The 23940-nt window shown below is 34.3% G+C and overlaps 1 protein-coding gene across 6 annotated transcripts in view; it reads left to right on the top strand.

The window, feature by feature from the left end:
• The window catches only part of PPK1 (putative protein kinase 1), a 70947-nt gene that overhangs the window by 11986 nt on the left and 35021 nt on the right, over positions 1–23940 (top strand). For 2 of the 6 annotated variants that reach the window (XM_089816419.1, XM_089816415.1), the window contains 2 exons: positions 141–1390; positions 1523–1723. In XM_089816419.1, the coding sequence (XP_089672545.1) occupies positions 141–1390; positions 1523–1723 (1451 nt within the window). Of the gene's footprint in view, positions 1–119; positions 1391–1522; positions 1724–23940 lie in introns of all 6 variants that reach the window. The other 4 variants (XM_089816426.1, XM_089816424.1, XM_089816417.1 and 1 more) reach the window with 2 other exon arrangements.

The following is a 23940-nucleotide window of genomic DNA, read 5'->3' as shown; positions in this document are numbered from 1 at the left end:
TAAATCTATTCTTACAAGAACCTTTTCTGTAGGTTATGATTTTTTTGGGTTGTACTAATACTTCAAAGTGTGATTGTTGCAACTGTGATATTGCCATTAAACCAACCTATCTTATGAAGGTCATCTTTCATCAATTGCAGAAGTGGGTAGACTGCATGATTCCATATCATCTACTATTGTTTCTGTTGATTCCAAGGCCTGTGAGGTGGCCACTGATACTGGCGTGGAGAACTTGTCATCTCATTTGAATTCACTTGCATTGACAGAAAACCAGGAGAGCGGGAGTTTGAATAACTTAGGGGAATCGTTTGCAAATTACCCACTGATTTCGAACCTGACAGGTGTAGTTGGTGCACCAAAAAATAAGTTTATTTCTAAAGAGGTACAGATTACTAAAACAAATGTGACTGTTACAACAGCACAAACAGCTGTTTCGGAACAAATCATAAAGCCAAGAGATAATGCTTCTTCAGGAATTGAGGTAAATAATTCAATAGTTCTGTCTGCACCTGCAACTTTATCATGTAATTTATCGGCTTTTGGCATCTCGAATTCAACTTCAGTTCATTGTACATCAGTCCTCTCAACATTATCATCTGTTCCAAATCTTGGTCCATGTAAAGGTCTTGTTTCAGCTACAGAGAGAGGAGTTTTGGGAGAACCAAGCAGAATTTCAAAATATTCAGATCCTAATACTGGCGCAGATGATTCTGAAAGGCATTTTAATCTCAACTTGTATAACTCTTCAGCTTCATCTGCATCTATCTTCCCATGCACATCTTCGGCATTTGCATGTCAGAGTGCTACATCAATTCAATGCACCTCTGGACCATTGACTTCATCATCTGTAGGGCAAGGAGTCAATATGTCCAGAGAGCAGAGTGCAACTGCAAAAGCAAATAGTGGTAGAAATATAACTGAAGAACCAAGCAATGCAAGCTTTCAAGATCCTCAAGCGGTAATGAAAATAGCCGAGGAAAAATTTCCTCAAGAACCTCATGTAACATCCAAGGAAATAAAAGATAAAAACCGAGTGCCAGAAGGTTCAAAATGTATAAATCAATCAATTCAACAACCTTCCTCTGAAGTTAACTTGGAAAAAGCTTCAGCTGTCACCATCAAAGAAACAGGCACTGGTCGAAAAAAATATTATGATTCAGATGCATTTTTCCGCGTCAATAATAAATTGTATCAGAAGCTAGGTAAGATAGGCAGTGGAGGTAGCAGTGAGGTTCACAAAGTCATATCATCCGACTGCACAATTTATGCCCTTAAAAAAATCAAGTTAAAAGGCCGTGACTATTCTACTGCATATGGTTTCTGTCAGGAGATAGATTACCTTACAAGGCTGCGTGGAAAGAACTACATAATACAGCTTATTGACTATGAGGTACTGAAAATCAGTTACAGTTTGAATATCATATGATTGAAGAATTAAGAGTCAAGTTTATTTTTGTAAAAGTATTTAAATTTTTTTCTCAAAATGGTGAAGATCCATTGATTTACTGTTATACTGGGACAGGTAACTGACACGAATTTATTCAGGGATGTGGTTGGAGGAAAACTGGGAAATAAGGAAGCAAGAATCAATGAAGATGCTTATATTTATATGGTACTTGAATATGGAGAAATTGACCTGGCACAGATGCTTTTACAAAAATGGAAGGAGATGGATGCTGTTAGAAATCAAATAGATGAGAATTGGTTGCGTTTCTATTGGCAGGTTTGTTACCTTGCCAATCTCCAGTTCTATGTGTGTTTACAAGTTCCATCTTTTTAAACAAGATTATTGAGAAAATCTGCAGGAAATAACACAACAGTATTGCCATGTTTATAATTGTTTTGATGAATAACAGCAATAACTGAGTTTATAACAAGAGCTGGAAACATCTTAATGTTGGTTGTACCACTAATGTTTATAATATTTGCCTGTTAACAATACAGAAATGTGTTAATAAATTGTTGCATGGTCTTAATAAATAGCTTTTCATGTGATATCAATAGATGATGATTTCTTGTGGCTAATGATGTTGAGAATTGGGGCTGCAATATCAAGCAATAAACTTAACCCAACAATTATTAAACATGAATATGCAATCAGAAGATGCAGGAAATTAAGTCTACAAGTGCATTGGGAGATTCAAAATAATAGCAGAAATCAGAGTTGCATGGTCATGTATATGGGTACTGGTTTGGGTACAGTATCTGATACAGAAATGGCTAGTTTTCAAGATGCTCTAATATGTATAGTGCTGGATATGACAGTTTGTTGCCAATATGTCCAATCAATCAGATAAGGTAAGTTATGGTTGTCATTTATGGCAACATATTTGTTTTGCAGATCAGTCTAGCTCATCTGTAAATAAAATTGTCTAAGTGTCAGACAGTGTTACAGCAGCATAACAGTTTTGATGATAACAGAATATTCCCTTGGAATATTCTTTTGCGCAGTTAACCAGAGATGCAGGACATCATGATGATGTGCGCATGTCCATACGATCAACCGAGTTTGAGTTATGAAGGAATTAGTAATGCAGTGATGATTCAATGCAGAACAGAGCATGTCAAAAAATTGTGTTAAACAACTTGACTTATTGTTTTAATTATTATTTCTTAATAAGCCGACTCTAATGATGTTATATGAGCCGACTAAGGAAGAATTTACCAATATGCTTGGTATAAGTAAAGAACTTCATTTGTGAAGTTAGTATAGACGAAGAACATGATGATAGTGATGTGTTGATATGATCTTGTGAAATGCGAGTAACAAGTGAATGCGACTTTGTGATATATGATGCGAAGCATTGTTATGCTAGATATGATGCAGATTGAGTTGTGCGCAGTCACTCTTGTATGAAGAATTGTCAATTAGAAGATTTGCGAAGTACAACAAGTATCTCAGAATTGTATGTATACTTATTTCCTGAAGATCTTATTATATAGTTGCATGTTAGGGCAGTTGGCTCTTCTTGCACACATTTGTATATGATCCACCAACTCCTAACAGGGTTGAGGCTTCTAACAAGGCCTAGTCTCCTAATAGGGACTCGAGACACTATACATTCTTTACAGACTCCTAACAGGGTCAATATCCTTAACCAGATTCTTTATATAGTGAATCATCTAGTGGGTTTCATCCCCACCGGGGTTTTCCCTTGGCCAGGGTTTCCCTAGTTAACAAAATATGGTGTTATGATCTCTCTTTGTGTATGGTTGTTTATATTGTTCAGCATTATTGGTTTACTTTCTTATGCATTTGGTAAAGTAATTAATAATATCTAGTTGTGTGCAAAAAGATTGAAAATACTGATTCACCCCCCACCCCCCCTTCAGTATTATCTATTTCTAACAATTGGTATTAGAGCTTGGTTATTCAGAAGAGGCTTAACAACTTGAATAAGATCCTTATGGATATGGAACAATTGAAGAAGATTCTTGAAGAAGCACTTGTTCCTCACTGATGAAAGAGATGGCCTTAAAGATAGATACAAGGATGCAAAAGCCTACATTGGTGAATTAAAGGGCAAAATTGATGACTTGAAGCAAAAAAGATCTACTAAGCAAACCAGTGATGATGACATTGAAGATCTGAAGAAAGAAAATGAGATCCTAAAACACAAGTTAAAGATAGTTGAACTTAAGCTGGGTCTTAAGAAAAATGGAGGGAAGAATGACTCTAAAATTAAAGCTGAAAATGCTGATCTAAGATCTCAGTTAAGTAAGGTAACATTTGAATTGGAATCTATTAAGTTAGAGCATGCAGAATTAGAGAAATACAACACTATTGTGAAAGGTGAGTTGGTACGAACCAAACAACAACTTGAATACCAACAATGATAAGATTGAAGAACAAATGTGTGCACAAAGACCCAGTTATGACAAGATTGGACTTGGATTCTTTCTTGGACAATTTGCCAAGAAATCTATTGAGAGAAAAGAACCTGATACTCCTAAAGTCAATGAGGATCTAAGCAAGACAAATGATACATCTAAAGACAAAGAGAATGTTGTTCACTCTGAAAAAGTTAAAGAATCTGATCAAGATATGGACAACAAAAGAAATGAATCTTTTGCCTGGTGTGATGAACTTGAAGACACTGAAGTCGATCACAAAGGTAAGTCCTTCAAACCTATTTCAAAATTTTATTGCCATAATTGTCATGGATATGGTCATCACGCAATAGATTGTAAGAAACCTAAATTTGATAGCAATAATGCAAATAGTAGGATATATAGGAACACTAACCATGCAGGAAATAAAAGATCTCACAGTAATGAAAGTAGAGAAAGAAGACAAATTGTTTGCTACAGATGCAACAATCTTGGACACATTGCAAGGAATTGCAGAGCACCCGATGACCAACTAAATGAATAGAAAAAAAAGCACCTATATGTGAGCTATGCAATAACTTTGGACACACAACGAAGTTTTGCAGAATGGAGAGAAGAGATCTAAACAGGAATCAAAATTATAGAAGGAACAATAGAAGAAATAATGACAATTTGAAGAAAGAAATGAAGGAGCAGACAAATGAATTAAATGAATGCTTGTAAAGGCAAAGGAACCAAAAAGTTTTCATACAGTTACAGAAGATGTACTTGACAAGACAATGAAGTCACTTATTGTTTGTGACTCTTCTTACTAGAATTAAGCACTCTCAGTGAAATAGAGTATTAGTTATTGATAACTGATGTTAGAGTAATTATCAAAGGTTGCACAGTTAACAGTATGTAGTAGATATTGAGAGAAGTCTACAGTAAAGTGCGCATTGCCTAATAAGATCAGGATAAGGATGTGTAAGAAGATTTATCTCTCTGTTGCATAGAGACAGTATATTTAACTAGTGGTAGACATGCATTTAATGCGAAGTACATATTGCAAAAGATTTAAAGGATGCAAACTGATTTGCATATATCATTTGCTTGTGTGAAGTCTGTGTGTGAGATTGAAGCAAGATTTGGAGAATTAAAGAGGCTTGCAATTACGCGAAGTTGCCGGAAACCCTAATATGCGAAATTGAGGTATTTTTTGAATTGTTGAGCATAATCTTTCAAGAATGGCAAGACAAGAAGTCTTTAATGTAAGCAATAGACCTAGGTAAAATTTCAAGAAACACCCATTTATTTCTTTGCTTGATGACAAGGTCACCGGGAGACGGGGAGACTTTGAGGTCTCCGGTACTGGTACTGGTACCGGTACGGCAATTTTTCAAATAGGAGACGGGGGTACTTGGAGACGGCAATTTTTTTTTTTTTTTTTTTTTGTTTAAAATAAATTTTTAATAGTTTAAACTCAGAGTCTAATACTAAAAGTAAATACAAAATTTCAAAATTTCAAAATAGTAATACCGTAAGACTAAAAGACTAAAGTAAATAATAAATTAATAATACTAGTGTTGTCACATTAAAAATTAAAATAGATTCATAGAGTCAAACTGTCAAAGATTATAATAATAATAAGCGGTCAGAGACAGAAGCACATTACTGAAATAGATTTTAAAACCTGACAAATTGGCATTGCTACAAAAAATTTGTGAAAATTATTGAATTATTCAACATCGATGCATGCATAGAGACACTTAGGATTTCTATTTTCTAACTAAGAGTTAGGATTGCTTAGTTTAAAAGGGAGTAAATCATTTTGTAATAGTGTTTTTTTTCCAGTTACACAGATTCAACTAACAAAGATTCCTATATTGGTACTAGGATATTGCCAACAGCAGATAAACAGGTACGAATAACAAATATGACTTATACATCAAACTGAAACATGATATCCTCTTGAAAAAACAGAAATATGGGACCAAATACATTCATGTTAACATACATAAATCCTCTAGTCTATCACTGTTATCGCTGAGTCTTTATCAGCAAATAGATGCTTGGTTTTCATGAGGAATAATACTATTATCAAGCATTTGCATATCAGATTTCTGTAACATACGTAATACTATCTTCTAATGCACTAACAACAGTTTTTGCACCCTAATTCCTCAGCCGCATAAATTTATGTGATTTGGGATCTTTACTGCAATCCTGTACAGCTTCCAATATGTTGTCTTAGACTTGTATCGTGTTCCAGTAGGTGACGTACATCACCAAGCAGTTGTTACGGAATTCATGTAGTACCTTAGATTTTTGCATTAAAAACATTTAAATGAGGGCTAAAATATATAAAATTATTTAATATTATATTTTACATTTATATTTTATCAGGAGACTTCGGGGAGACTTCACTTTTTGGATTAGGAGACGGGGAGACTTCAGGAGACTTCGTCATGAAGTCTCCAACCTTTTTTGAGGTCTCCGGAGACGCGAAAAGTCTCCGAGACGCGTCTCGGTCTCCGAGACGCCACTTTTAGGGGGGAGACGGGTCTCCTGGTAACCATGCTTGATGACCCTATTGGAGCATTTTCACGAGTTCCGGAATATGTTCTTCACGTCGAAGATACAAGAGGATATATTCATTGCAAGATTGAAAGCATAGGTGATTCAGAGATTCATAAGGAATTAGAGAAAATGTGCCACAATTACTTGTCGTTGAAACCTGAACATAGATGCCTAGAACGACTTAACCTAGGTAAGCATATGTTCTACATGGATTTCGACAATAATGAATGGACAAGGATAATTCTGAGCAGAGTACATGATGATTTTCTATGGTTCGGAGATTCTATCATATGTATAGATAATGACCTAATTCACAAGGTCACAGGTTTGAGCAATGAAGGATGCAATCCAGTAAACATTAAGAGTGTGCACAAGATAGTTGAGACGAATCTCAATACATATTTTGATGGTAGTAACATGAAAGTCAACACCATTCAAGATGATGGAGTGAGACTCATTTGTAAGATTTTGGGATATAAGTACAATCATGGATCCAAGATAGATTCAATACCTGTAGGATTTCTTCATGTAGCTTACTTGGCAGTAAGAGGTGAAGAGGTTAATATGTGTGACATTATCTGAACACAGTTGTTGGACAACATATCTAGAATCAAGAAATCAAGGAGTGCAGTCTTTAGATTTGAATCCCTATTGACACATATTTTTCTATGCTACTAAGAAGTTCCCTGGAATCACAAATTGGAATGAAAATGAGTGTGCAATGCAGTTAATCACTCGAGCATATAGGTCAAGACCTTAAACAACCAGAGTCAGTGTTATTGACAGAATAATGAATCCTTCCAAGCTGAAATGAAGCAAAGGTATAGGATACCTCCTATGCTAGTAGAGAAGTATAAGGATGAATTGTATTTTATGGTTGAAATAGATTTCGCATGTATGGAGGTAGTAGTTCCTCGGGTAAAGTTCATTGAACCTATGGGATATGAGATGAGTGAGGAATTGATTGAAGGGTATGCGCAGATAATTCTTCATTCTGAAGTTGATTTTGAATGTCCTAGATGGGGGACATATTCTGAGAAAATGAGAGAAGTCAAAACTAGTCAAGTAATGAAGGATTCTAAGAAAAAGGTGGAGAAAGTAATTGATTCTATTTTGAAAGAATTTGGGATGACTAGGAAAGAATTTGATGAGGTGAAAGTGATAGGTATGGAAATGAAGGCTAGTGGTCAGTTTGAGCTTTTGACCCGTACACCCATTGCAGTGGCAGGACCTACTGAAGAGGTCACAGCTGCTCAAACAAGTGCATAGACACCTAATGTGCCCTATGCAGTAGTTGTGCAGCAGCAACCTCCAAGGAATCCAGTGAAGAATGAAGAAGCATTAGCTGCAAGGAAGCCTACAAAGCTTGAAAGGACCAAAACACCTAAAAGAAGAGTGAAGCAGACTACAAGTGACCCAAGCAAAAAGAGAAGAACCTTGCAGATTAGCTCATTTGAATCTGAAGAAGAAACTGGTGACAGACCAATTGAGCCAGCTGATCAAGAAGCGAAGACATCGGTAGGGCGAAAAGCATGGAATCCAAAGTTAGAAAATCTAAACATGCAAATCATTAATGACGATAATTTTGTACAGTTGAATAAATACTATGATTTGTATAATAATATGGATAGGAGACAACTAGAAAATGCTGTAGTTAGAAACATGATTCTTAAAGATGAGAGATTTGATAGTATAAGAGGGCAGATGCCCGAAGACTTGTATAATAGATTGAGAAATAGAAAGAGCAGAGTTGTAGAGGAAGACAAACAAATAAGAATGAATATGGTGAGAAAGTTATGTTTTGTAAATAATGAGGAAGAGATAACAGAAATTTTGAAAGATATAGCACCATTGTTGAGACATAAAAAGAGATCCATTCTCCTCATGGGAGGAAATTATGAAGAAGTTAATAAGGAAACTCAAGAGGCTATAGTTTCATACATGTCTACTATGCCTAAGAAGAGTGCGCAGCCAGAAAAGGCAAGCCCAATGATAGATAAAAGTGCGTAGACAAAGGAGGCAAGCTAGATGCCTAAGGAAAGTGCGCAGCCAGAGGAGGCAAGCCAGACACCTGAGAAGTGTGCATAGACAAAGGAAGCTAGTCCTACAGCATGCAATCCTCCTCACAGTTTTGAACCAGCAGCTACACCAAGTTCTTCACCACCTATTGCTTCTTCACCACCTATTGCCATTGGCTGTGAATCTATGCAAATAGATAACACTAAGGTGACAGTTGACAGAATAGAGGATCCATTAAGGATTTTGGTATCAGTATTGTTGGCAATATTCTAGATTATAGCAGCTCATCAGATGAAGCAAAAGATAAGGAGCCAAAGGAAGAAGAAGCACCTTCTGCGAAGAAAATTGAGCCTAGCAATAAAGCAACTACTTCAAATGTACCCTTGACACCAGCAGTAGTAACACCATCCACACCACCTACTCAAGCAACTGTGGTCACAACAACAGTAGCTCAATTAGGTGAAGAAGATGAAGCACAAAATCTCCTATCTTCTTTGAGTAAATTTCTTGAGAAGAAGAATTTAGTCAAGTCAATTGAGAAGACTTTGACCTCAGTTTTGAACAGAATAGAGAAAGTAGTAAGCCCTGTTGACACCCTACAAATATTCAACAGTGCGCAACAATTTTGTGTAAAGCTTTTGATGATGAGTTCACAACACTCACAAATGTGGCTACAATTCAAGCACAAATAGAGCATGATGATAAACTTCTTAATACTGTGTGCACTAATATGAGAAATGATATAGAAACTCTGAATATATGTATTAAAGCATTGAGAAAGTGTATAGAGGAAGGAAAACAGGGTTATGCAAAGTGCAACTTGGCATATAATTATCTTCAAGAATTTGATGATTAGACCAAAGAAAAGGTAATTGAGCTTTAGACGGTCACTGACAACTTTGTGAAGCAAAATCAAAAGATGGATACCATTGAGCCCTCAATACAAATACTTCATGATAGCATCAGGGACTTACTAGCAGAAAAGGAGAAGCTATGAAGAGATTCACTCTCCTAAGAGAACACTTGTTCCCACAAGTGACATTGCTGGAGAATCAATTGGAGGAATGTTTGTAAGCAAAATCTTCTTATGACAAGTTTGTGGTTACAGACTTGAACGCAACAGAGTTGGCCCATATGCTTTGTGTGCACTTATCAGTGTATCTGATGCATTGAAGGAAAGTTGGAAGAAACATTTTGTGCAGTTAAAAACCAACTTTAGTGATTGCTTTTCCAAGTTTTGATGCAGCTACCAGATTTTGACAGTCTCTTTTTGGTACCTTTGTCATTGATGTCAAAAGGGGAGATATATGGAAAATTGTAATTAATCATAATTGTAAGGGGGAGCAATATGTTGTAATAGGAAGTTATAAGGGATGTAAACTTTTCACAACATGAATACAAATGTTTTTTGATTATGTTATGGTTATTTGTTTTGATTGGTATGACAACATGTTTCAGACTAAGCCAATTTTCCCAAAATGTTGTCATCAATGCCAAATTAGTTAAGGTAAGTTATGGTTGTCATTTATGGCAACATATTTGTTTTGCAGATCAGTCTTGCTCATCTGTAAAGAAAATTGTCTAAGTGTTAGACAGTGTTACAACAACATAACAGTTTTGATGATAATAAAATATTCCCTTGGAATATTTTCTTGCGCAGTTAACCAGAGATGCAGGACATCATAATGATGACTTACAACAGTGCACATGTCCGTATGATCAACCGAGTTCGAGTTATGAAGGAATTAGTAACACAGTGATGATTCAGTGCAGAACAGAGCATGTTAGAAAATTGTGTTAAACGACTTGATTTATTGTTTTAATTATTACTTCTTAATAAGTCGACTCTAATGATGTTATATGAGCCGACTTAGGAAGAACTTACCAATATGCTTGGTATAAGTAAAGAACTTCATTTGCAAAGTTGGTGTAGACGAAGAACATGATGATAGTGATGTGTTGATATGATCTTGTGAAATGCGAGTAATAAGTGAATGCGACTTTGTGATATATGATGCGAAGCACTGTTATGCTAGATATGATGCAGTTTGAGTTGTGTGCAGTCACTCTTGTATGAAGAATTGTCAATCAGAAGATTTGCGAAGTACAACAAGTATCTCAGAATTGTATGTATACTTATTTTCTGAAGATCTTATTGTATAGTTGCATGTTAGGGAAGTGGGCTCTTCTTGCACACATTTGTATATGATCCACCAACTCCCAATAGGGTTGAGGCTTCTAACAAGGCCTAGTCTCCTAACAAGGACTCAAGACACTATACATTTTTCATAGACTCTAAGAAGGTCAATATCCTTAACCGGATTCTTTATATAGTGAATCATCTAGTGGGTTTCATCCCCACTGGGGTTTTCCCTTGGCCAGGGTTTCCCTAGTTAACAAAATATGGTGTTATGATCTCTCTTTGTGTATGGTTGTTTATACTGTTCAGCATTATTGGTTTACTTTCTTATGCATGTGGTAAAGTAATTAATAATATCCAGTTGTGGGCAAAAAGATTGAAAATATTGACTCACTCCCCCCTCAGTGTTATCTATTTCTAACACAGTTCTCTCTCTCTAAGAAGTTTACATACAGTGATTACATGTATTTGACTAGAACAGAGGTGGTCATTCAAAATGCAGAGAGGATAGTTTGCCACAAACTTCATCATTACATACAGTGATGACATGTAATTTGACCAGAGCAGAGGTAACCATTCAAAACATAGAGAGGGTAGTATGCCACATAACTACATCATATAGCCCAATGAGACAAAATAAACTTATTCATAGAAATTACAGCTTTCAGTTGAAGCATCATCGTTCAAAAAGCCTTGTCGAACCTTGCTTGTATTTTCATATAGTTGGAGATAGTAATCTGATGCTAATTTGCCTTGGAGCATGTCACATCAGTTTTCTCTTAGTATCACTATTATTTGTTTCATTTAGTTACAGTTATTTGATCTAAATCTTTCAATTCAATTCCGGTTTGTAATCTATTTCTCAGATTTTAAGTGGATCCCAATGCGAATTCAAACACGTGGAATAGGGAAAAAAACTATGGATCCCAAGGCAAACATGGGTAGAGAAACCCTAGGATGCAGCCAATAGGAAACCAGTAAACAATGTGTCCTAGAGTAGATCTGAATCTAAAAATGGTGCAAACAAAAAGCAGGCCTGTCATTGAAACACTGGCTTGAGCAAAAGATCGCAAGCGAAAAAATCAGAAGTAGATGGGTGGTCCAGAAAACACAAAATAAACTGCATTAGAAAACCATCACCACAAAATGCCCTCACACAAGGTTGAGGAGGTTTGTGGTGAAATAGAAGTTGCATTTAAGAAAAACCAAAAGAAAATGCCCAAATCTTTTCCTGTTGCAGCCAAAAATCTAAAAAACACACCGTCTTTATAAAAATTGCAGCCTTAAAAACATCCTTCAAATATGCATTTCTTAGGCTGCAAAAGATTGGATGTCACTAAAAAACTATGAGTTTCTCTAGCAACTTCAACACTTCAAAACATGTAGGTCAAAAAAATGGTATCTACAAAAGTCATGTCGGGCAAAATAAAACAATAACAAGATGAAGATTCACAAGCAGAGAGAAACAAATGGTCAAAAACCCTATATAACTTTAACCAAGACGGTCTGAGAAAAACATAGTGAAAAATTCAAACCAGGAGTTTTAAAACAAAGAACAACCTCAAAAAATTAAAAGTGCAGCCTTCAAGTGTTTGTCAGACCCCCAAAAAGGATTTTAAATGATGGTTAGAAACCCAAAAAATTCAGAAAATCTTGCGCTAATACTATTAAACAAGTTGAGCTGGGCAATTGCTTGATATTATTAATGAAATGAGAAATGCCTTTATAGGTAAATTACATCAATGAAGCTTTTAAAAGGAACTGAAAAATTCTAAGTAACTGAATTATTTGTAGGATGCTATTTTCCTGTAGCCATTTAAGAACTATATTTAAAGTATATCTATATTCGTAATAGGATGACAAAGTGACGGTTATAACAATTATTTCATATGAAAGAGAAATTTAACAAACTTATTCAGATGTTGCAATTCATCATTAAAGAAATTAGTAACGAACTAATCTAGTTCACATGAAATACTGGTAGAATTCCATACCTATATTTCTATTACAATCTTTCAAAGATAACATAATGAAATATTAATTTAAATAACATGATATAGAATTATGATAATGATAAGTGAAATGTACAAAAGAATCAAGTACCATACATGAAGTAGATGACAATTACTGTGTTGAGCAAGCCTCGACATCTGGTGGAGAGGAGAAGCATTGCCATGAGATTAAACTCCCAACTATAGACGTTTACTTATCCCCACACAATCTCTTTCGAGAAAGGCCCTCCCTACCCTGAGGTTAGGCTTGGGGCACCATGATCTTGCGACCCAAGTGTCGGCTAAGCAACGGGCAAGGCTGTGGATATCCTCCATCAACCTCCTCTTTGTCAGCTAGCACTCTGACCTCTAGTGATTGCTGTGACAAGCATGCCACTAACCTATCTTGGCCAAGGATTTTAGTGGGCTATTAATTATGCTTGATCACCCACTGCTTGACTTGACAACAAGAGTTATATATTAGACAACCATGAGCTGACTTAGTTTTTTTTGTGCAGTTTTATATTTAAAATACTTTCATTTCTGATCTCATTTGTTATAATAGGGATTTTCACTCCTCTTACCCTTTTAGCTTGACCATTCCAGTCTTGATGGGTGCTTCCTAGGAGATCTTGAGATTATATTCAATTCTGGTATCAATTTGTGTATTCTATATTCAATGTTAGTTTACAAAATTCTTTTCATGGCTCAATGTTAGTTTACAAAATTCTTTTCAATTTGTGTATTCTATATTCAATGTTAGTTTACAAAATTCTTTTCATGGCACCACATGCTGATCCTATCACAGAGGCATATTGCCAACACCTTTGCATAAGCTAGCATGAATAATAATATGCACAATAAGATTTTCGGTGCTTGCATAAAACATATCATACACAAAATCTGAAAATGGGATATAAAAATAGATTATTTGTAGTGATCACGATGACAACTTATGAGTTTCACAACATTATTATCAACATACAATCCTTATGCTTGCAAGATAACAAGGAATAATGAATGCATAACTTGCTATATGAGATGTGTTGCCTTGTGCGGATTTGAGACCACTGTTCTTGTCTGGCAGGTAGGAATGATAATGTTGTAATAATGATGGCAAAAAAGTCTTGGTAGGTTTGAGACTGTACACTAGGCTCTTGAAGAAATACCGAGCTTGCTCCAAATGAATTTGGCTATTACCATAGTCCTTGGCTTATTGTCATGAGATATAATGCAATCGCAGAGCATAAAGGAATGCTTGGTAATGAAATGCTTGCATAGTCTTGGCGAGAACATAAATAAATAATCTCGGAAATGCATGCTTGGTTACAAGAAAAGGCTGGGGTGGCGGATGTAAGGCCAAATATTGGTTCAAAAAGAAATTATATTTCCAATCAATTCAAAAGAGTAATTCCCTCAATTGAAATATTTGAGAAAAAAATAAAAGCTCAATAAAGATGGGCTATTGCTCAAAACAATAAGGAGCAAATTTTAAAGACAATCATAAAGGTTCTCCTTCCAAAAGATTTAAAAATATATTAGCAACATTGTATCTTTGCCACCTCTATTTGTACGTACATATATACATATAGGTACATAAATTTAATCATATATTTTTTTGGTATCATTATATTGATTTACCCGCATATATATACATGTATGTACAAGTATAGATGTCATGATAACATGGTGTCAACATATGGAATATAATTAGAGGCTCCACAACAATCTTAGATAGAAAAGGTAACAATTTATATTATTATTTAAATGCTCAATGTTTTTCTTGATAAGTGTTATGAATTGACTAGTTAGCTCATGGTCGTCCAAGGTATACTCTTGCTTGCCTAGGCATTAAATCCTTAGCCAAGATGGTTAGAATTCATACTTGATGGCCTACTAGTGAACTTTTGGTGCCCCAATCCCTAGCCCTTGTTTAGCAATACTTGCCCCCTTCGTTGTGTTTTGCAACCAAGAAGAATTTCCACGATAATAACATATTCCTCAATTTAAATCAAGATAACTATAATCAAAAGTTATTTTTATTATCATCATAACGGCTAACCACCATTTCAAATAAGCAACTAATTTTTCCAACTTTAAAATAATAAATATTCATTTTCTTTTGCAATTGTAACGAACAACTAACATGTCATCTCTACATAAATTAAAACGAACAACCATATTTTCATTTCACATGATCATAATATTCAACTGATTTACTAGCCAATTGACATTCACTCATGGATTTTCAGACTCCCTTTCAATATCAATATTCTGAGCTCCTCATCCAATGATGCTTTTGATGGAGTGTCAAACTCCCTCTGAATCTGATATCAATCCTCCTTTTCCTGCAAGAACATCTTTAGAAAAGATCAAAGGCAAATAGCTCTTATAGTACGTATTGAAATAAATGAATAATAAGAGAGAGACTAACATAATATTGGAGGATAATAAATAATTATTCATAATGATATAAGATAATTTTGATGTAATATAGATAAATATCTAATTTAAATATATAATTTGAACATATGAATGCATATATACCATCCTCTCTATATATACTTTAATCTTTGTTTTCAACATATCATTTCCTTAATAATAATATATATGTTTTCATATTTGTTTGAATACTTACCATATGTCTTACTATATTAGTAATGTAAGGAAATTACATAATATAAATGATAAGAAAGGAAGACTTAAAATCATATATATAAGCATAATTTCTCCTTCTATACAGAAATGAATAAGTATAATAATAAGTATATCCATTATAACATTTCTCTTTTTATATAGGAATGAATAAACATACGTTAGGTTTATCTTTTCATACTCCTGTTATCTTCTCTTAGCCTTTTGAAAAGTGGGGCAAATAAATAAAGTTTGGTCCTTTTATTTATAATTGAATCTTCCTTCATATCCTATTATGGAAATATCATAGCTTTTGATATTCATCCTTAATCCCTTTAAAATTTTATTCCTTATGCACATTTGGGAAGCATTCCTAAATTATTGTCTTGTTGCTAACTGATCATATTTCCTCACTCAATCTTTCACCTTAAATATAGGTGTTTGTCCTATATAATTTGTTCCTTGCGAACTCCAATGGGAAAATGGTCTGCATTCTTATATAGTCTCTTTGATTCATTGTGCTTCCATTGGGACTCCTTTTCATTCACTACCACTAATTCAATGCCGCCCAATCTCATTTTTCTTTCGATGACCTATCTATTTCGCCTCTGATTATTTTCTTTTGATGGATGTTTGTTAACTTCTCCGGTCCAAGTCAAGTAAATGTTTCTCCGAGAATAGTGAATATTGCTCTCCACATATGGAATACACTTGATGGTTAATTGATGGCGTTTTATTGTTGATGACTGGTTGCTTATTCTAGACACGACTCTAATATCCTGTAACTCACTTATGCATAGGCAGCCAATTGTTGTTCCATCCAATATCTCAATCTCCCATCTAGGCTTTCACGACAAAAGGGGTGAACCAATCAAACTCTTTATTCTTAAATATTATGCCTTTCTAGACAGATGCGATTGCTTATTGTGATAGTATTACAATACAATCTCCGAACTTAATCATTATTAGTTTCAGTCACAAACTCATATCAGGAGACCACTTAGAGTATAGAGAACAAAGACATTTAGCGAAGACCATAAGCATGCCTCAAAACATATCTAAGACATCATCATAATACAAGGAGGACGAATTTTGATATGTGATTGGTAACAATGCTCATGAATCTGTGCGTTTAAATAGATTTAATTAATGATCTTTAGAATGAAAAGATGTTGACTATAGATAATATATCATATGAAAAGACTTGGTGATTTGAACTTCTAAAATTGTGTTCTGATCATGTCCTGCTTTGATACCATGTTGATTTATCAGGATCGCTTGTAGATGTAATAGCACTGCTTATTAAGGTATGTGTTTTTCAATTGCAGCAATCAATTATATTTATATGGAGAATGAGTTATGAATAGACATGTCTCTTTAGGTGCATGTCCATTTAGAATAATAATAATTATAAATATATATACACAAATTATATATATATATATATATATATATATATAATCTCTTTCTCTAATAATAATGAAATATATGTGTATATATATATTTATGTACATCTCACATATATTAAATATATATGTGTGTGTGTGTATATATATATATATACATATCTTCATTGGTAGAAAATTCAATGATTCTGCACATGATGGCGTTGATGTCTTTCATGTGTATAATTGGTTCAAACTCCACCCTATATTTGAGCTACTCCCAAATTTGTAACACATGAGTTGCATGCCTTCCAATCTTCAGCTTTGCAAATGCCCATGAAGTTTGTAAATGCGAGAGCATCATCCAAAAGTTCCACCATAGTTGGATTCGCCTCCCTAAAATAGATAGCTTTCATCTTTTCTTTCAATTGTTCCACGCGTCTATCATGACCATCTTCCACTTCCTATTTGAACGTAGTTCTTACATAGTTAAGGATGCCATTTAAATTTCTTGAATTGTCTCCTTCATAGTTGATCAATCAATCTCCACTTTTTTAAGAGTTTCATTCCATGAGTTGCCATGTAAAGTTAGCTTGAGCCCTTTACATGGATGCTTGAGTTTGAGCATCAAATGTGCATTGTTTTTTAAGGATGCCGTTCATTGTGATATGAAAATTACTTGGAAGATTGCACCTCTGGAGTTGTTGAGCTTGGCAAAGCATAACTTGGCTTATTTGGAATTCGTCCATTGGAAAATTATCCGTTGATATCATTGCCCATAGGAGCAAATATCGATCCTTTAATTTTAGTTCATTTTAGTGAAGTTTGTTTGAAGAGAGAAGCATCACAAGATTGCTAGATCCAATGTTGAAGTTCTAGCCACAATATTAAATAAGTGTAGAATAATATTAACACAAGGACCCCTTGGATTACAATCATACATCAAGCCAAATGAGCTCATATCCAACATAAAGTTGCAAGTTCGCAGTTGGAACCTTGGAGTCACTTCTACGATCTTTGCAATCTTAGCATATGAGTGGCCTTTGCTCAAGAAATGATTTAGTGTCCTTTGATACTTTATTCTATGTTGATGTGGTCATAAAGCACCCATCAATAGGTAGAAAGGATGCAACCTATTTGCTTATGAAGATTTAGGTCCTTGACTATTAATCAATCTGAGTGCAGCAGCAACAGAAAAGGTGATGATGGGTCATCTAACAATAAATAAGCATCTACCTAGTGGTAAATAGTCTGCATCAAGCTCTTTATGTGATTGAATACTATCAAGTTTTTTTAAAACTTAATTTATTTCATTTTATATGAAAGCAATTTGAATTGAAATCTAATATTATTTGTTAAGGTTTTGTGCTATATATGGTGATTGCCTTATCAATGCTATCATATGAGTACTTGAAATATTCTTATTTTTTAAAGCTTTCCCTAGTTTTTTAATAGTCGTCCCTTTGCCATCCCCAAACAATGGCTCCCTTCCGTTGCCATCCCCCTCACCCAAATGTGTCCCCTTGGCCCTTGCTGTCCCTGTGTTGGATACTTGTGGTAACATAGATTTTGTCATCTTTATATGGTGTGTAGGAACTATAATACTGTCTTTTGACTATTCTTTCTTGTACATTTGGATGTCAACTATTTTCTGAATCTCTTAGTCAAATTTCACAGCCCATAGCAGATCAATTGGTGTAATGAGAAGATAGGATTTGGAGTTGTGCACAGTTTTCTTTCTAGTGGAATCAAATCTGATCTTATAAAACTAACTTGTTTAAAAAGAATCATTGATCTGGCACATTATCTGGTTGAGTTGTCTATATACTATCAACTGTCTGTACTTTTTAATTTTTGCAATTGAGTATTGGATCCGTGATGATGTTGGAGTCTAAAGTTATAATTGGAGTGTTACTTCTCTCCACACAAAGAATCAGTTTCAATATCCATATTGATGTGTTATCACCTTTATCGTGTCCACTGGAATCCTAGGGCTATTTTGACTATTCTTTTTTGTTCATTCAGATGTCATACATTCCTCAAATCAGATTTCCTAGTCCACAGTGGATCAATAGTTTTGATTTGAGCATAATAATTGCGGTTTTACATTTTTTTTTTCCTTAAATTGTAATTGGATATGATTGTAACAACCACTTTTCTTGGGTCTTAACTAACAACTAAGATATCAAAGATATACAGTTATTACTTCATATTCATAGGAAGACAGTTAAATCAATTATGTTCATGTGAATGAGATTAACGGTTACAATCAGTTAAACAAAAATTTCATAACTAACAATTGAATCACCATAAATGAATTTACTATGGAAATTTAAAATTTACATACCATAGAATTCGAAACTGAAATCAATCTAGGGATGCTTTTGCAAACACCCAGGTTAGTTCACAAATATCACTTAGGATCAAATGACAATTACCATCCAATACCACTATATAAAAATCAAATGACGATTACCATCAAATACCACTATATCAAAATCAAATGACGATTACCATTAAATACCACTTATAACAATTAAGGCATCGATTACCAATGAATCATTTAGGGCATCACATACCACTATATCAATTAGGGCATCATTTACTATTGGATCATTTAGGGCATCACATACCATTGTAGCAATTACCATTGGATCATTTAGGGCATCAAATACCACTGTATCATTTAGGGCGTCAGATACCACTGTATCACTTAGAGCTTCAGATACCATTGTATCATTTTCGACATCAGATACCATTGTATCATTTGGGGTGTCAGATACCTTTGTTTCATTTCATTTCTTCTTATTGCTAACTATGTCAATAACATAAGATTAGAAGATATGCTCATAATCATTTTTCTTATAAATGAAAGATTGAAATAACAATCCTATAGATATATTCCATATTCAATTGGAAGGTCAACCGATCTAACTGGTTACAAATTATATTGATAGGAAAGGTTGCTTTCAATAAAGGAAAATATCTGAAATGATGATATATAACAAATCCATTTTATCTTCTTACTTGAATAAACATCACAAAAGTAATTACCAATAAATGTTTGAGTGCTCAACTTATCTTTGTCTGATGCACATCATGACATCTTGTGGAGAGGGGAAACATTGTCAAGGGCTTAAACACCCAACCATGGACCTTAAATTTATCTCCACACTTTTTCTAACTAGAAAGGCCCTCCCTACCCGAAATAGACATAGAACACCTTGTCAGCCATTGAGCATTCCTAGTATACCACTCGACTTGACAACAGAGAATGAATCGGATATGCATGAGCTATTAAATGATTCCTTTTAAAATAATAAATAATTGTTGTGTCACATCTGATTCTGTTTTCATGCTATTGCAGATTCTTGTCTCTCACCTCTTCATCTCTTCCTTGGCCATACAATCGGGTGAGTCCCAGGTGTTTAAATCTCAGAGTAAACCAACTCATTCAGCTAATCCTCAGCTAGTGTCTGAATATTACATGTTTCAGTATATCACAGCTTTTATGACTTGAGAAATAATTTAAAGGCTTGCAAGAATACAATTCGATTTTGATATACTGCAATAAAATAATGATGTATAAACTTATCACGAGCAATTGGTCTTGACTCAGTGTGGAAAGATTTGACTCATTGATAATACAATATAGATTTCTCATGGACGTACTTCCTTCTGCTATAGTTTTGAATGCAGGAATAAAAGAATGAAGATGTATCACTTGAAAAGGAAATGACCACTTAACTTGGTCTGATTCAATGGAAACGTGAGCCTTGGCTTTATGTTAAACATCCAGTTCCCTCACAGAAGCAATCCGTATGCAATTTCCAGAATATTTCTGATTTCCGACCTTCAACAAGGGGGTAGAACATAAAGTAATAACGTGGAAAAATATGGAGAGGTAAATCGTGTGGAGACAATATTTATTCCCTGCCTTCTCTTGGCTTGGGAAATTTAGACTCTCTAAGGAACTATTCAATGTTATATAACATAGATGATATATGACATCATATAGAAAAAATACTTACTGTTGTAAATACATGCACGGTAATATAGAAAAGAATACTATGTTTCATTCGGAAATGGTATGCCGACCACATAGCCTGATTAGCTTGTGTGAAAGGAGCTTTTGTTGGATGCTATCAACCAATCCCTTCTCGTAAAATATCTTGTACGTAATCTTAGAGTGATTAATAGTCTTGATTTTAAATAGAGGTAAAGAGAGGGAAATAACGTGGCCAGAAATTTAGAATTAAATTTGTGAAGGAGAAGAATACAATTCATAATATATACCCTAGTTTCTCACGGCTTCCAAATATAAGGAGGCATTCAATTTCTCAAAGGCTTCCAAGAAGCCGTAACTCTTAAAGAAATGTTTCGCCTTCTTGGACGTTGATATAATATGCCAAGTGTACATTTTGGTTTCAAGTAAAGAATTGAATAAATAAGGAAAATAATTTGAAGGTTATAAGTCAAAAGAATATTATAAACATATTTATTTACTTGCATGTAAATATATCTTATTAAAATGGCACATAGTAAATGTTTATCCAAGGTTGTACCTTTTTAACTATGTATATCTAAATACATGTTTCATCTTGGATGATTTATTTTATCTTCTTGTACATGCATTTAAATGTACGTATTAAATAGATAAAATCTTGTATAAGAATAATATTATGATGTCACCTTTAATTTATATTTATGTGTACGTACATAAATATGTATTATAATGATGTGGTGGATAAGTCAACCAAAAGCCATTTGAGGTATGCATTAATTAAGTTAATATTTTAAATGTTTATTTAATAGCTCATGCGTGTCTAATGTGTGTATTCTGTTGTGCAATCACTAGGTTCTCAACCATGACGATTCACGATTCATACCCATTTGCCCAGTGATGGTGATGCTCTTGTGCCCAATTTTTTTTTTGACAATGCTTCCCCCGCTTTGACATGCTCCCGACAAGGAAATTCTCCATAGTTAAATCATATTACCATAACAAGTTATTAATCATAAATAATCAGGCTAACCACCTTTTCAATTCTATGAATTCATGATAAATAATCAACTAGCATGTTATCTTCATATGAAATCATAACGACTAACCATCTTACCATATTGCAGGATTATAACAAATTTAATTGTCAATTGACTTCATGTGAACCTCAACCGCTATAGGAACATTTTAAATTGGGTCAAAAATTGGGATGTAACATTGATCTTATATCAAACTGCCTCGTGTTATATCCTTGAGATCTGCCATGTGATCCAGTTGAGTTGTCTTTATACTCGCTGCATATCTTTATTTCTTTTTAACTTTGGTACTTCTTTGCATTTAACTCATTTGGATCTCTATAGCGTATTAAATTGCTTTGTAAACAGAGATTGGATCTGTGGATGTGTCACGGGCCTTATAAAATCTACTTGTTTCTTTGTAAATGCTAACACTGCTTTAGGTTTTACTTAAAATCATGGTGCATAAAATATTGGAGCCAAACTTTTGTATTATTTTTCTTTATTTTCTGTTTCATTCGATAAATCTGGTATCCAAAATGTTTTAACTGGTTATTACAACTTCATTAGGTCCAATTCAGGAGTGGGCCGCTTGATTTGTTGAAGCATCTTTTCCTCCTCGCAGGAATGGTCAGACTTGACATTTCATCAAACTTTGAACTTTGTTGCCACACCAATGTATTTCTATGTTATACAGCTTGGCAATTGTCGTTATCTTGCCCTATTGATTATAGACCATCGTGCCACATGTTATCTCATTCTATATGTTGTTCACCGTTTTGCCACATTGTCTTCTTACACTATCTTAATCTTACAATTATATTAGCATTATACTTACATGGAAACAGCTTGACAAACTGGAAATGCAACTGAAATTCAATTACATCAGTTTAAAATTGGAGAACTTCGGAAAAAGATGGCAAAAAAGTTAAAACACCAATATTGAGGGGATTCTAGGCAAAATGCCAAAAACTCATGGCCAGCCCGAAAATACTGCCAGTTTCCAAGTTAAAAGAACTACCATTAAGTGGGTTAATAGGTTTCCAGAAGAGTGAATTGCGATATGTGTATGTGCATGCATGTTTACATGTAGAAAATTAAGAGTTTCAAATGATGGGATTGCTTTGACTACAAAGATGGAGCCATTATTTATGTTGAAGCATTTTGCAGCTAGCCAATAAGGGTTGGATGACGGGCATCAACTAAAAGCAACACTTTTCAATGATAAAGTGTTTTAAATTGGATTGATGAAGGCATTTCCCCAAAATAATATTGATAAACAAAAGACGATCAAATGATGGTGGATGAATACAATTATTGATATCACTTGATCTAAACATTGTTAGGAAAAGTGTCTCAACCTTGCATCCTAGGTTTAAGGACAAAAATGCCAATTTTTAGGCTATAGAACATAACAGTACAAAATTCAGAGGTCTAGATGTCAATTTTGGCTTCATAAAAATGTCAAAATGGTCTTTAAGAATTACAGTGACACGAACGTCTTTGAATTCAAAAATTCAAAAAATGATGGGCTCAATTGGATCAAAAGTTATGACTGCCAAAAGTTGGGCTTCCCACATTGGAAATGTAAGAGCATATATTAGGCAAAGGAGCGATTGTAAGAGAGAGTTACACTTGTTGATCGACTAATGAAATGTATTGTGACACGTCGTTGGATGGAGATAATAGAGCCAAAATAGAGCATCAAATTGGTGAGTGAATTATGACGAACTTATGGCAAGTGGAAGGGATATGCTAATTTTAGTCTATGAACTCATCTTGTGATTTGGGGATTGAATTATTAACTAGGGATGTTGGCACCATCTTTAGGGTAGTTTTAGCTCATGCTTTCCTAGTTACTGTTGGATGGTGTCAGGTATCAGTTATGCTATTTATGGGTGCTTAGGATTGAGGTTGAGGTTATGTAGTGATTTAATAGGTACCTTTATGTTGTTAGAAATGTTTCATATATTTTGGTAGTGATACTCCTGTAAGGGCATATCTTTGTGTTTGTATTGTAACTGTGTCTGCTAATAACAGAATTGGTTTCTGCTTTGGAGATTGGGGTTTTCTCCGGAAAGGGTTTCCCTCATGTAAACTTGTGTTATGGTACATTTTTTGTTGCATATTTTGTGTTAGCTAACAAATTTGTCATCTTTGAAATGATAAGCAAATGAATCTTTATTGCCTAAAACTGAAAACAAATCATCAACTAACACTTGGGTAAACTATTGATTTATTTCTCACCGAATTTTGAAGGTACGACTCTGTTTTTATGATAAAATATTTTGCTTTTTTTTGAATATTTAAATGTAAGTATACTTTTAACCAGAAAGTACTAAAGGCATCTTTTCTTAGACAT

Source organism: Cupressus sempervirens, chromosome 1 (genome assembly GCF_028749045.1).
Source record: "Cupressus sempervirens isolate cs-2001-9-10 chromosome 1, ASM2874904v1, whole genome shotgun sequence".
NCBI lineage: Eukaryota > Viridiplantae > Streptophyta > Pinopsida > Cupressales > Cupressaceae > Cupressus > Cupressus sempervirens.
The sequence above is the reverse complement of the archived record's forward strand: the minus strand, read 5'-3'. Positions and strand labels throughout refer to the sequence as shown.